Raw genomic sequence first — 16,186 nt, 5'->3', positions numbered from 1 at the left:
TGACTGGCAGGCATTCACAGAAAGGGTAGTTTATAATATCAGGGTATCCATTCTGTCTTCTCTGCACAGAAATTCAAACAGGAGAAGTGTGATAGGTGTAGCCGTCTGTTCAAACAATGTATGCGGTTTTTGTGTTTGTTGTTCGTCTTGAGGCCTAGGGGATATGGTTTCCATCTCATTTCTGTGGTGCAGTAAGGTGGGCAGCTATTACCAGCATGTGTTATTCAAACTGATTGTTGCAGACAGACAACAGATTCTCATTGGAGACCTCCTGAAGACTCAGAGTTGCATTGTCAGAGAAGGGTTCGGTGCAGGACTCGGCCAGTCTGACAGAGACAGAAAGAGAGGAAGAGAGAAAAGTAACATTGCTACAGAGGTCAGAAGCTCCAAATATTTAGTCATCAAAAGGGTGCACATGATGCGTGAGGTTAAAAACTGAGAGAAGAAGAGTGGCAGAACATTTCAAAAGCCATGAGGTCACTCATACGAACACGAACAAACAACTGTCACCATCAAAACCACATGACAACTATTGCACAGTGAACTGAACTGATACTCTCTACAATACGTTACGTTGATGTTTCAGCTTCTGATGAAAAATGGGAATAAGGAAGGACTATAATGTACATGATGTGCCTGAATACAAACTTTGAAATAGGTGATGATTTCAATCGCTGTTTCCAAAAAATAAAAGGCTAGAAATAACACATCTATTTATTTTTATTGTTTTTAATAACCCCCACAACTAACACCCCCTACAAATGGCTTATCAATAATGGAAGTTTGCAGGGAAAATATAGTCTTGCCTGCCTTGTTTATATTTCAGATGTACTCAAGCTAAATGACTTGAATGTGGCTTTTTCCATATATGTTTCCTGTACAGGGGGAGGCACAATGTGCAGATGTCAGTAGTGGAGGGGCTCCTTAAGGCATGTCAGCTCATTACAAAGAGTCCAAGGATCAGAACCGATTTATATAATTTGCTTCCTGGACAATCTGGATGGTGCACAAATAAAATAGTACTGTACAGAAATGAATTGTATTCTAAATGTAAGACAGCATGCAACATGCAATAACAAGTAAGTAAGTAACATGGCAGTCACATCACTTACCAGTGTCCATTTCCTCTACTTCCATGTTGCTGCATGCCAGATACAAGACAGAGGAAACCATGACTACGTGACTAAATTGCAAAGGCTAAGTTATGTTAAAACACTCTAGGACCCTAACAAGTGTATGTATGAATGTGCCTTCCTGATGCCACCATGGAAAAACAAACACTCTAAGAAGCTTAAAATAAAACTAAAAAGAGAACTTGTCACATTTAGACAAGGTTTAATTATTTAAAGTTACAATCTCAAGGATCAGTATGGTCTGTGTGCAATGCCAGTAGAGCCGGGGAAATAAACGCACAAGTGAGCCAAAAAGCGAGTCTCGAGTTATCGCCACCTACCCTCTGAAGTGGAATACAGTCGCTAACTGTGTCCCACTTGTGTTTTTCTCAGAAATGTTGCCACATACACCCAGTCCATGACACTGCAAAACAGTTCAACAGTGGGCCACAGGCTCTATCATCACTGTTACCTCATTCAGTTATAGATAATGTCATCGCAGACAATTATTGAAGCGACAGTCTGTCATCTGAATTACCTTAATATGAAGCTGAACACTGCATAATAGTAATTTTTTCTCCATGGTCACTATTCATTTAATCAAACCCATTATGAACTAAAGTAGATGTCAATAGTTGGGAGCACTTATTGCCCTCATTATAAGCATTGAGCTTCAACTTAAATAACTATCTTCTATTCGGATAATTAGATTTTCTTTTCTTACAGAAGCCTAAACCCTGACCCGTGCTGATAGTTAATTAAAAATGATTCTACTGAAGTGGATTTGGCTGCATCAGTTGAAGCTGAAGTCAGAAGACAAAGCTGCACAAAGCTCCGTTGAACCGAGAACAAAAGGTAGACAAGATAAGCGAGCTCCGATTATATCTTCAGAATCTATTCATCCTTAAAACGTTGGCGCACTGCTTTGTAATCAGAGATAAATCTAATGCTTGACCATTGGCGAGAGCAAACCCTGGCAGTAGTAGAGCCTGACATCCTTGCTGACCTCTGCAGAGGCGATCTGCTCTCCAAATCCTTTTTAAAGCATTTTCTCTGGGACGTCAGATTTAGTTTCGAGTGTTCCACATTCCTCCGTTTGACGTCCCCACTTGAGGTCAGTACTTCCTCGTGCCTGCTGAGAACCGCCTCAGGGATGACCTGCCTTCTTCTTCTGATCTCCCTCCACACCCGGCCAGCTTCTACATACACTTCTGTATATAATCTCTGTTTGTCATTTACCCATTTTGCTTTAACCAAAGATCTAGTAGCCGCAGGCAACACAACTTAATGAGCCGCAATCTCTTTAATGTGTGATGCACCATCCCTCTGCTTCTCTTCTCTCTTTATAGAGGGATAACACAGCACTGCAGAACACATACGCACATCTCATCTGGTTATATGAGGAAAGTAAAAGCCACGCAGACACAGAGGGCTCAGACACTCACTGGACTGTTTGGCCTACATTTCCAACATTTTGTTGTGCATGGAGGCACATTATCAAAGAGTTTGTCAGAGGGGGCCAAATGTGTATCATGTTGTGTTTCTCTGTAGCAGCAGGCTACAGCACAAACACGTTTTACCCTCGAGACTCCCATTTCACATTTAAGCCTCTCTGCAGGCATCTCACGCAATTTCACAGACAGTCGCACTCTCGAAGAAAAGAAAAGAAGTGTTGCATTGTAATCCTAGGTCAGAGATAAAAACGCTGATGCACTGTGAAGTGGCCTTCCTGGCTTCAGCCACTGTGCTCCTGACAGCTTTGTTGGGAGAGACGATGGTGTTGACAGTAAATAATCACTTCTATCGTCTGCATTGGTTCAAGAGTAACACAGTGATCTCACAAAACTGCTCACTGGATTGCTATGGTCAGTCAGCTTAGTATTTAACACAAGCTTATAATAGTATATTCACATGCATTGTTATACAGTATAGTGATATATAATATGGTACAGAACCAAATCAAACAAAATAACTTTTTTTTTTAAATGCAATCAGTAGCACTGGGTTGTGAGAACTGGGCTATGTTATTAAAGCTCCCATATAAATATACTGTGTAACATACTATAAATAATATACTATAATATAATATACTATAAATACTGTGAAAGCAGCAAAACACTCAATCCAGAGAGAAATGCACACAGCCCTTATTCAGAAACTGTGTCTTTAAACGAGCTGTCAGGACTTCTCTATGGTTGTGATGTCACAGCTCTACTATAAACAGGTAGAAAGTGCCTCTAGAGTTCTGTTACAGTCATTCCCCGACTTCAACGAAGGTGCAGAGATGCCGAGAGAAACACTGACCAATCAGAGCAGACTGGGCTATCTCTGGGGGGTGGGTGGGGGGGTCTTAAAGAGACAGGCGCTAACACGAAGCGTTTCAGATAGAAGGTGAAGACAGATATATTCAGACAGACAGAATGAGAAAATGAATGTGTATTTTGAACAATAAAGCATATAAACATGTTCTAGTAGTATGCACCTGAAAATCAGCATGATATGCCCCCTAGTGTTGTACAAGGTAGAGAATCAAGTCATATCCAACTACTAGCTATTTATTTTGCTGTCATCTGCCCGGAGACGGTCTTGTTTTAATCAGCTCTAGTTTAATGACACCAGAGCTTTACAACACCTACAGTAACTACACTCATTTGTTTTGTTAAGTTTATAATTTCTCTTTCTAACAACACAACATTTATACTAATCTACCTCTTTAAAATCTTACTAAAGCTGTTGTCATTTTTTTAACACCTCACCAGTCAATGATGACTTCTACAAATGTGTTTTTGAACACAAATGAAGTTATTACTGATCTGTAACCTTGAAACAGTTGTTTTATACATCACCTCATTGCCATGAATATAATGTCATCTTTGGAGTCACCTGAGAAAAGAAGACTATTGCATGTCGCTGTGTGTGTGTCCGTTTATGTGAATTTTAATAAAAATGTGTCAGTCGATGTGTCAAAAGAAGGTTTTCTTATTTGAAAGGTTACTGACAGCTGACCATCACCCTTAGTGCAGCTGTCATCCTCCAAAACAGCTCGACAGCATTCAAAAGAAACTGGAAAATATAACTGTAAATAATAAAAGCACAAAAATGCTTTCATAAATCTGACTTTTAGGAGGGAACAGGGAAGTGTTTTGTGCGTGAGAACAATCCCATCTCCCTTCATGAGTTAAAGAATGTTTCCCCCCGTGCTCAGCAGACTTTTGCAAAGGTTACCTTGAAAACGCATCATCGAGTCCATCGTCTACATCCTGTTGGGACATGAACAATATCAATCAATACACACATAAATTATTTCAAATTACAATCCTGCTGCTTCTCTGTTTTCAAGCTCATGTGCCTCTTCACTGAGTCAGCTGTTTGTTGCAAACTTATTTACCCACAAAGTGACACAAATGAATTAATGGGCTAAAGGATCAAATGATGCCCAATGCAGATATTTTTATGCACGCTTTTTATTCCAATCACTGTGACTGTATATTGCATGGTATGTTTACTCTATATTCTCTGCATTAGTTTTGAGCCAACCAATTTAAATTACCTTTGTATACCTTGACACACTAATAGATTTGAGAAGTTAAATATAATTCTGAACAATTTACACTGAAAATATCACATTTAACATGATGAAAGGCAAACATGAAGGGGTTATGAAAAAACACATTTGACTCAATTAAGGCATAACTTCTCCTTATGAGAGAAATATATCAAGAAAAATATGAACCAATGAATGCAGATAAATTTGTGTTAGATCAGTCCGTAGGAAAGACATTCTCATGAATATGGTGCCACCTAGTGTTCAGAATCTGTAAGTGAGCACCAAGATGGTGACTGATGAGCGTCTGCAGCATGAACATTGAAAAATGATTCAAAACCACGTATAAATGCTCCAATAAAAGCTTGATAAGAATAAACATTTTAAAGGATAAAAAAACTGTTAACAACTAACCACCCTTTGACAAGACTTTATTGTATCATGTAAAACAACATTGTTACAGCATCATGCTGTGGTGGATATTATTTTACTTTGATCCGTCAGCCCGGCCAAAAATACACAATGTGTTACATTCAACTGACTCTCGGTCTTTCCAATTGCATGGAGCGGCTTCTTTTAACTGTTCAAGACATCTGTCATGAATATTTGCTTCTATTGTGTCTCAGAAAATGGAATTCAGAAGGCACAGGGAGTGTCCTATAATCATGATAGATCAAGGTTTATTTTTTTATTTGCCAATATTTGGTTTGCCAATGGACACACTGCTCTCCACATACTGTAGGCAACCCCTGCTTTTGGATAAATACTGTAGTACAGTACACCACGTGGGGTATTTCTATCATTTAAAACCTCAATAAATATACTTTTTAATACCAGGAAAAAGGCAATGGATATGATTTAGTAAACATAAAAAAATATTTGATACACCGGACTGTTATCAGCACAAATACTGGCCTTATTGAGCTCATGTCAAAAGCGTTGATGGCCTAATGTTAGCTTACATAAAAGTCTTTCTAAAGAGTTCTGTGCAATGAGGATGTACATATTTAAAATCTGAAAAAGACAGTAAGAGTATGGTATCGATACGCTGAGTTGCTTGTTATTTGTTATCAGGAGAGAAAGAGCTGGATCAGCGCATCTATCTGTCACCTAGATAACCATACAACTGAATTAACCATTATTTTTGGCCCGATCAGCAGTTTAGAGATAGATGGTGTGACCTACCCAAGAGTCGTGTTTGATTGGTCGCCTTCGAGTAGGGTTACTGCGAGGCGAGGGCGAGCTGAGTGAAGCAGAGAAGAAGGGCCTCCGCAGCTTCTCCTCCATCCCAACGGGCTTGTGTGCCTCGGGATCTGAGGGATATGGCAGGTTTGGAAGGGAGGTTGAGAGGGACGCGGTAGGTGAGACGGACGGGGACAGGAAGTAAAGAAAGGATGGGACACACACCGGAGGAGAGAGAGAAAGAGAGACCTGTCAGCTGACTCTGCCTGTTTAACTCAGAAGTGAAACATCAAATTCCAGCCTGTGGCGCTCACAGATTTCTCTGCAACGGGCAGAAGTTAAAACATCTCTGTAAAACTTTCATGCGCCTCTCTGCGCCCCGGTTACTCCCGAGGTCCTTGAGGCTTTCACTTACATAACATTTTCTCTCTGTCCTCGGGCCACTACCCCCGGAAGTGGAGCCAATTTTAATTGAAAGAAGCTGGAAAAGTCAGCCCTTAAGTAACAACAAACTGAATGGATGATTAAGTCTCATTTTGCAGACCCTTTGACCCCTGAGAAATGAAAACATTTTGACCTATAAATGTCACAGCTGTTGGGAAGTGCTTATAAACTTACTGCTCCCCTGAATGACTAATTAGTGGAGTATAATTAGGTGATTTGTCCTAAGTGTCAGCGTGATTGACAGCAGTTCAATTTGTGTGTGAGTGTGCCGTGTCAGACTACAAAAGTCTCATTGTTGTGTACACACCAACACTAGAAAGGTCATTTTTAAGTCGTTAAACTGACTACAGAAGCATTGACTTTAATCATGTGCACTGGGAACTGTTGGGTTTGTGAGGATTATGAAAATAGCTGCCTCAAGTCTGGACAATTTTAATTTTTGCTTACTCTAAATCTGCATCTACTTGCTGTCTCATTTTGGTGGCTGCGACATATTACCGTTGTCATTTTTATAGAGTTAATCTAATCATGGGAATCTTGTCAGTGACGAGTAGTTTCTGTCCCTCCAGCCTTGTACAGTATGTGCATCTTTATTTTATTAGTGTTCATTTCTAGAACTGGTTGACAATGTAATACACTGGATGTCAAATTTATAATAATGTTAAATATTATTTAGTAAAGTTATTTGTTTTAGAAAGCACCCTTTGCATAGACATTTAGGTCACTCCATGTATCACTCTACAAAGAACAGGTATATTTTCATTCTAGCTCAAAAACTACGTCGGGCTCTACAAGAAATATGTCAAATATTAAGAATTTCTCTAGAACATTATATATTATACCTAAATGAGCAACAATCTAAGTTAAAGTTGTTAAAAAAAACAGTGTGATGTGTTGAATAGAAAACAAACCTGAATGACAGACAGCTTTATGAAGAGATCAACATGTGAAGTTGTTTTTGTGCCTCAAACTGCACAAATCCCCAAAGTGATGGGTGGAAAATGTCCATTACCACAAAAAGCATACGTTCCAGTTAGCTCAGTGTGGATGTTGATAACTAGCAATCAAGTCACAGTCAGTTATATACTGCAGTCATCTAATATACATTTTTATATACATCTGGCAAATACAGAGTGTCTGGCATATTTTGAGGAAACAGCAGGATTTTCATAAAGTACAAGCTAATGTTATGAATAACCAGGATGAGTACATTTGTGCAGCAGTCCAACAGCATCTATTTTCATGCTAACATGTGTGTGTGTTTCTATGCTTTAACTTGTGCTGCCTGTTGATGGTTTGGGAAACACACACACAGGTCATTTCTTACTTCCTGTAGAATATACGCTATGACTTATAGTAAGTGTTTTGAAAATGTGAAGATAAGTGCTGCATACAAATGTGCCTCTAAAAAGGTTTTTTAACTTGTTTTTTTTCAGCAAGTTGTCAAAGTCCATGTATATCAGCTACTCTGGAAACTGTAAATTAATTAGTTTGCTTAATTGGGAAATCTGTTTATCAGCTTTCTTGCTGAGCACTAGATGGGAACAGTAATACCACTCTATACCACTCATGTCTGTATGGTAAATAAAAACTGACTGACTGTAAAAACAACACATGTTGTTTACCGGCGGGGGATTATGTGCCAGACTTACATAACCCCCTGAAAATCCTCAAAAGGCTGCAGGTACATGGAATTTTCTTACTTCAGACGGAGTCAGACTAGCTGTTTGCCCTTGTTTACAATCTTTATGCAAAGCTAAGCTAAGCACACTCAGGCTCTAGCTTTATGATTTCCGTACAGACATTATGCGAGTTATGATATCTTCATCTAAAGCTCTGCAAGAAAGCAAATACGCATATTTCCCAAAATGTTTCCTTCTTATCAGGAAAAGGCTGCTAATGTTCATCGAACTGTGTGGTGCAATTTCTTAAATAGAAAGCCATGCTAAGAGAAAAAAGTAATGGTTCGCTTTAGGCTGAAAATAAAGACCAACCTTGTTGTAGTAACAGTGAGACATTCCACCGTGTTCAGTTTAATTTCTTTAACCTTAACAAATAAAATCACGTCTCTTGTCATTGCTGTTGAACCTGATGTGATGTACAGAGACGCACTGCAGATAAAATCAAAAGAACTTACCTGCTGGAACACACTGAGTGTCTGTTGTCTCGGTCTGCACTTTGCTTGCTGCACAAGAACAGCAAGTCCTGGCTTTCTTGCTTTTGTCTGCAGACGGAAAAGAAAAAAATAAACAGTTCTCAAAACTTAGCCTGAATAAAACTATAGGATGTGGATGAGTTGGTATTTGAATTTGTCAGTCATTCAAGCTTAGTTGCAATTGTACATGCTGGAAGTACAGTAGTGTGTCATTCATATAGCACAGTGGAGATCGTGGAGTTCAGGATGGTTGCTGAGTATGTGTAGTATTTTTCTTCAGTCCCTTTGGTTGTTTAGGAAACAACAGTGGCTTGAAAACTAAAATGATTCTTCGTTAGATTACTCACAGGCTGGACGGAATACAGCGTTTCCTCACTCATACTACTCTAAACAGTTCAAGAGAAAAAGCTGAACTGTCTCAATCTCACCTTCCTGAGCAATCTCCCAAAGGTCGAGGGCTACTTTAAAGGCCTGGGCTACCGTTAATGTCACAGCCTGAGCCTGTAGAGAAAAGGAAGGGGGAAGAATAACAGTAATTAAATATGAACAGCAAGATAAAATACTAATAGTCGGGATTCAATTATGGCGTGACAGAAACTGTCTTTGTTTAAACATCTTTAATCTGATTGTTTAACCATCTACATTGATATTTACATTTCTTTTCTTTTTCTAATTATAACCAATTGAACACAATGCAATCAAAAGAATGTTGGATCAAGAGTACAAAGTATAGACTGGAGAGCTGTGAGGTGTCCTGCCACAAGATGGAGCTACACACTGTCTACTTTTACGCTACTTGCTGCCTCAAATGCAGTTACATGTACTCAGTTCCCAAACAAACTGGTCTTAAGACTTCCTAAGTCTAAGCGTGTGTATTCCATATGTCAAGCTAAATACAAATCTACACACACAGGTCTATACAAGTGTTGCAAACTTACAATCTTCTTCTTTTGGCAGAGAAATGCATGGCACTCCAGGGTCTCATTGAACTGACTCTGAGAGACATATGCGAAGACCTTATCCTGAGTTTTATCTGCTGTGCAGTACGAGATTCTGGAGGAGAAGATGCAGAAAAAAAAATACACTCTCAATCGACCTGACACAAGTGCATTAATGATCATAAAAGAGCGACTGCAGTAGACGAATGAATGAATAAGGCAACCCTGTTTAATGATAGGACACGCATGCAGAACATGTAAAGTGCATTGGCTGCTAATCTGCACTCTTAATAAGACCGTATACATCAGCTACACTGCATACATGTCAATTTAGACCATAACTTTGCTTTTGCTCTCAACCTTTTCCATATGCATAAGCTAACCAATCACAGCAGGATGAGAGAGCGCTGGTTTTCAAATAGTATGCTAATTAAGTCCCACAGCTGGGAATGTAATGGTGGAGCAGGAGACCAATGAGCAGCAGTGACATCCATGAGAGATGCTTGAAGCTGTGCTCGAGCTCTTTAGTGCTTTATATTTTCAAATAAAGCGTATGTTTTATGCAAAACATCGGCTAAAATGCTGATATAATATTGCTGTGGGGATTTGAGGTTTTTCAATGCAAGGGTCAGATGAAAATTTGTGATAATGTAGGCAAAGGCACAACCTTTACTCATTTTGTGTTGGGAGTATGCCAGCTTAAAGGGATGGTTCAGTTGCTTTAAAGTGGGGTTGTATGAGGTACTTATCAATAGTCAGTTTATTACCTACAGTAGATGGCAGTCGGTACACGTCCAGTTTGGAGATGCAGGGATGAGGAAAGACACGGAAGATAAGAAATGTACTGCTGTGGAAGGGGGCAGCTGTTAAATGTATTTTTAGCAACCTTAAAAAAGGCCAACTTTAAAAAAATAATTATATCAGTCGAAGTACATTATTTTCATTGCTTTATCTTGCTGTCAGACAGTCCTGTTTAAGTTTACACTGGGGGAATGGAAGCAGTTATCTATACTTCTTTCAGAGCCACTGACAAAAACAGTCATTTTACCTCACGGAACACAGGTCCGCACTGCCCTCGTCCACAGCACAACATTGCTTTGCTTCCATGCCGGTCCTCCTTTCTGCGTCTCCATCTACTGTATGTAATACAGTACTGGATAAGTAACTCATACTTTAAAGAGTATATGGTTTTGTTGAATTGAATGTATTCAGGTAACTTGCCGCGCTAAATTTGTTTAGTCTTATTTGTCTTTTGAGAACATCAGCCACAATAGAAAAGACATGTGAAACTGCATCAGGTGTGGACGCCAATATAATAATATATTGCAACTTTTGTCTGAATTTGCAATTTTCTGTCATAAATAAATGGAAAGTCTTGGATTATGAATTGATCTCTGCTGTGACCATTTTGCGCTTGGAACCTCATTACCAACAATCACACTGAATCTCTCCTGGATCTAATATCTGGTTTTCAAGGAATTCAATTGTCTGAAAATCCAGTGACTTCCATGGCCAGTTATTTGCAGTTGCTCTCTAAAACCAATCTAGACAAAGTCCACCGAGTCATCGACTCCCCCACAACAGCTTGTATGGGTTAACTGACACGACTGACACAAAACCGATGGATTTCTTTCGTCGGATTTTAAACAGGCTTTAAGAAGCGGTAGCGATCTTGAGTCACTCCATATGTCTTCCTGGGGTTGTTACCTGAATCAGCGGAGTGCACCATGTTTTATTGCTTTTATAGCATGAAAACAAAGCACAGTGAGTGATTCACCTGATCTCTGTCTCTATAATATACACACATCATTTGTTATAAGCAGCATAAGGTACAGACTGACTCCTTTTACTCTCATTATGCAGGTATAGAACTCCACAGGCTGAATATAACGCATCAATTCATGCTTTCTAAATTAGACTGAGATAATAGGTCGCTCAATACAAGTCATCATCATTAGTGAGGGACTGCAGTCAGCGGTGTATGGATGTCTGCATAATCTGCCATCATTACAGTTACTTGTAAACTGTATACAAAAAGGATCGGCAGCTGGAAGCCACTCATTTGCTGCGCCGCTTCAAGAGGGGCACTAAAAATAAAAGTAATTTATTCAATCACACAACAAGCATGAAATCACCAGCGCTCGGATCTCCCTCTCAGATTGTTTGCGAGCTTGCCCCACTGATGCCTGACCCACATTGCAATGCCCAGGACACCCAGCTTTGCATTCCCCACCTATCCCCCATGCTCGAACTTATTTGGGCTTAATTGCAGAAAAATTAGCAGAGAAAAAGTTAAAAGAGTTGACCTATTTAGGTTTGGAAAACAAGTGTGATGTAACCAAACTGCTCAACAAAAACTCAGTTATCTTATTCAGATATTATCTTCTTTCTCCCAAGAATATTTAGAATTTCACTTATTTGAGTGGGCTTTTATCAGATAAGCGTCTTTCTGTGTGTGCACTCTGAATTGTTTTTTAATACTATGAATAACTGTACAGAAATTGATAATAAATGAATGCATTATATTATACTGCACAATGATGCATTAGCACTAGGGAGGTGTTCCAGGCAAGTCCAGCTGGGAGGAGGCCTCGGGGAAGTCCCAGGACTAGGTGGAGAGATTATATCTCCACACTGGACTGGGAACGCCTCAGGATCCCCCAGTTAGAGCTGGTTAATGTGGCCCGGGAAAGGGAAGTTTGGGGTCCCCTGCTAAAGCTGCTGCCCCCGCGACCCGACCCCGGATAAGCGGATGAAGATGAGATGAGATGAGACAATGATGCATACTGTTGCTTTGACAGCAGTATTACAGTAGCAGCATTAAGTAGTGATGTAACTGTAGTGATGGTGAAGCAGTGTTGTGTCATTTAGGGAATCAATGTTTTAGTGTTTCCAAAAGACAAATGAAAGAGACAGAAAATATTGTGAAGAAGGTATTAAAATAAAAGTCATTCAAAAGCCACCACATAACGTATTACAGTTCTACTTAAAGGTCCCACCCTGAGCTTGTTGTACACTTAAATAAAGAGGAGGACTGTAACCTGAAAATACAAAGTCTGCAAACACAGCCAATGCCTAGAACTCATCACTCTTCTCTCTTATCGTATAGTGCAGTGTAGAGATACCCAGAAGTTCTAAGATAGAGTTTTACAAATGCATTTCAGCCAAGAAGCAACCTCCAGGGCTGGAAATTGAAGCCGAGGTGCCAAAAATTGCAGTTCCTCAAAAGGCTGGCTGGCTGTAGTTTTAACACTGAGCTGTGTACAGAATGACACAATGGTGGTGAATAATGCAGACATTATGAATCTTCTGTTATCAACAGCAAGAGATTCACAACTATGCAGTCATCCTGCAGTATGGCTTACTCACACAATTCTTCATTATAACATAGCATCCATGTGAGAATAATGTGAATGTCTGAATATAGACATCTCATTGGAGTGAATACACATTTAATATTTCATCTTTTTGGACACACAAAGACATGCAAGCTGCTTCTTCCGTTTACAGTCACTTCCGTGGAGCATGATGGGGTCTCTTAAAAATCCCTGTGCATGCGGATTTCACTCGTTATAATATTATATCATTATAAGACGACTGCTTTTAAACCAATGACTGCTACCAATGTGCCACACAATGGATCATATTCACAGAATAAGCCTTCAGCTTGAAACAACAACAGGAAACAAAATAATTGACAGAGTTTTCACTAAGCTTGAACAACAGAAGCTGAGCTGTCAGTCTGCATCATATCTCCAAAGGGACTCTGTGTACCGCAAGCCTTTGATCTCCTCACTGTGTAGAGCGCTGGTGTGTTTGTGAAGCAGAGAGGGAATATCAATGGAAAATATTTAAATATTTACAGTACAAGGCATGGCTAGAACTTCATGCATCAAAGCGTCAAACACACTGAATAAAGGTATGCTGTTTAACACACCAATGAACTACTTTTGTTGAACTTTCTATCCGACATAGGTGCATTAATGAAAAACAGCATTTTGCTTTTGCTGCAGGGGAAGCAGTCATGCAAAATGGTGATAAAAGAGAATTAAAATAGACAGAAAATGGCAAATATATTCGTGAATGTTCGAGCAAAGGTAGAACAGTGTTCAGGGGATCCGACAGACACATCTCAAAGATCCAAAGGTATGTCAGAACAACGTACATCATTAAAAGGCGAAACGTCAGTCACAGCCTCGGCTCTCCTTTTCTGACCCTTATGTTTTTCCGATTGATATGCTGGTCGGTCTCTGAGAGCTCCTGTCAGAATATGAATCAGTAACATCAGTCCAGATGGAAGCTAACACACCTCACAACCCTCTGTTCATAGGGAGGTGAAGGGATCCCTCTTTGTATCATTATTTAGTAAGGTAAATACCTGGTTTCAGGATTATATAGTATTGTACATAAAAGCCCATCAATACAAACCACTTGTCTCCTGATTAAGTAAGTGTTAAAGTGTAACTTCGGTGGAAAACAAACCCACGTTCTTTTTGGCATGAATATACATGAACTATTAACAGAGAAATCCTGGAGACTCGCTAACAGCCAGACATGGCTAACACTGCGTAGCTCTGGGCAGAGCGTCAAACCATCCAAAACAGCTTTTTTTAATCACTAATATTGCTCAAAATAACACCATGCCTCTAGAGTAGCATAATAAAAGTCCCCACACATAAAACGAAGCACTAACAACATAGTAGGTGAACCTGGAGCAGCCCAAACAAGTTGATTACCAAGTTCAGTTTTACTGAAGTTCAATAAAACTGAACTCGATAACTGACATGTTTGGGCTGCCTCTCAATATAGACGTTACCAGCTGCTAGGGTTTGTAGCATTGTAAAACAGTCTTTTTAAATAAACTTCAGGTTCGCCTACTACGTTGTTGGTTCTTTGTTTTATGTGTAGGGACTCTCTCTCTACTGCACCTGGTGCTACTTTGAGGGTTTTTCGCCAGAGTAACACTTCAATCTGCCCCAAAACCATAAAAATGTGCTACTGTTTGGATTGTTTCACAGTCGTTACTTAACTTGTAGTCAGAGCCATGAAATATAAGATTTGATTAATATGTTTTTGTATTTTTTTCTGAATGGTTTCATATTCAAAAGAATAGTCCGGCATCTTCTGAACTACGCTTATTACCTTTAGTGAGCGACACATAACTACTCTCATGTCGAGCTAGTGCCAGGAGACGGTTAGCTTAGCTTAGCATAAAGACTGGAAGCCGGGGAAAACAGCTAGCCTGGATCTTTCCAAAGTCATAAAAATGTACCTACCGTCACCTCTAAAGCTTACAAATATATGTGTAATATAGTGTTTGTTCCATATGTACAAAAGCAGAAGTGTAACAAAAGTGTGTTGTGGTTTTGTGTGCTTCTGCAGATTTCCTTTTTTTCCACTTTTTGATAGCAACAGGCAAGTGGTTTCCCCTACTTTCAGTCTTTATGCTAAGCTAAGATAGCTAAATTATGATAAACTCTATCAAGGGTATTGAGATATCATCACAATCAGAATGCCTTTTATTGTCACTATACACTGTACAATGAGATTAAAAGCAGCTCTAGCTCAGTGCAGTCAAACAAGATACAGAAAATGTAATAAATAGTGCAAAAGACAAAACAAAGGTGCAGAGTTCCATGGCGCCGTATACATATATATTAAAAGAATAAAGGATTCCTACAGTATGCACAATATATTGCACAAATTGAAGATTGAAAAAAATGATAAACAATATTGAATATTGCAAATATTGAAAACAAATTGCATGGTAGGTGGATATATGGAAGTGCGGAGAAACGGGGGTTAGAAGAAAGTATGAAGTCGGTGCATGTACTGTATGAGTTCAGGGTGGTTATGGCTTTGGGAAAGAAACTGTTCTTGAGTCTGTTTGTTTTTGTGCTAATGCATCTGTAGCACCTCCCTGAAGGCAACAGGTTAAACAGGACAGATGCAGGATGGGAGCTGTCCTTGGTGATGGAGTAAATGTCCATCAGGGAGGGGAGAGGGAAGTCGATGATCTCCTGTACTGCCTTAACTATCCTCTGAAGCCTCTCTCTGTCTTCTTTGGTGCAGCTGCCATACCATGCTGTAAGGCAGTGTGTCAGAAGGCTCTCAATGGACGAGCGGTAGAAGGTCAGCAGCAGGTTGGAGTCCAGGTGGTGTTTCCTGAGGACCCTCAGGAAGTGCAGCCGCTATTGAGCCTACTTGATGATCGCTGTGGTGTTGTCCGTCCAGGAGATGTCAGCGGAGATGAGGACGCAGAGAAACCGGAAAGTGTGGACCCTCTCCACACATTTGTCGTTGTTGTACAGAGGGTCTAAGTTGGTGCTGTGCCTCCTGGTGTCGACAATGATCTCTTTGGTTTTCTTGGTGTTCAGAGCCAGGTTGTTTTCTGAACAGTCGTGGGTGTAGAGACAGTATAGGAGGGGGCTGAGCACACAGCCCTGTGGGGAGCCGGTACTCAACGTGCGAGAGGAGGAGAGGTGGGGGCTGAGTTCGCACAGTCTGGGGCCGGTTGGGGACAAAGTCCTTTATTCAGGCACTTGTGAGGGTGGGGAGGCAGAGAGTGACCAGTTTTATCATCCTAATGTACATTTAATGAGAACTATTTACAGTTAAATTACACTATTTCTAAAGTTTATTGCCTGTTCTAGTGAAATGAGCAGCAAATGCCTCTTAATGTTGGATCATCATGTCAACATTTTTCTGTGTATAAATCTAAGCCATACAACATATTGTAATTTTATATTCTGATACCCTATCTGGTAAAACAAATATATGTATATATATATATATATATAAATATATATAT

At 39.8% G+C, this 16,186-nt stretch overlaps 1 protein-coding gene across 1 annotated transcript in view; it reads right to left on the bottom strand.

The window, feature by feature from the left end:
• Positions 1-279: 279 nt before the first annotated feature.
• The window catches only part of LOC310961785 (low density lipoprotein receptor adapter protein 1), a gene marked incomplete at its 3' end in the record, with an annotated part of 41,110 nt that continues 25,203 nt past the window's right edge, over positions 280-16,186 (bottom strand). The window contains exons 4-10 of the mRNA XM_083934015.1: positions 9,376-9,490; positions 8,866-8,938; positions 8,420-8,506; positions 5,842-5,969; positions 4,338-4,372; positions 1,113-1,141; positions 280-326 (exon numbers count right to left, since the gene is read on the bottom strand). Coding sequence (XP_083790141.1) covers positions 280-326; positions 1,113-1,141; positions 4,338-4,372; positions 5,842-5,969; positions 8,420-8,506; positions 8,866-8,938; positions 9,376-9,490 — 514 coding nt within the window. The remainder of the gene's footprint in view (positions 327-1,112; positions 1,142-4,337; positions 4,373-5,841; positions 5,970-8,419; positions 8,507-8,865; positions 8,939-9,375; positions 9,491-16,186) is intronic.

Source organism: Echiichthys vipera (genome assembly GCF_963691815.1).
Source record: "Echiichthys vipera genome assembly, chromosome: 19".
NCBI classification, from domain to species: domain Eukaryota; kingdom Metazoa; phylum Chordata; class Actinopteri; order Perciformes; family Trachinidae; genus Echiichthys; species Echiichthys vipera.
Note: the sequence above shows the minus strand (reverse complement) of the source record. Positions and strands in the feature narration are given on the sequence as shown.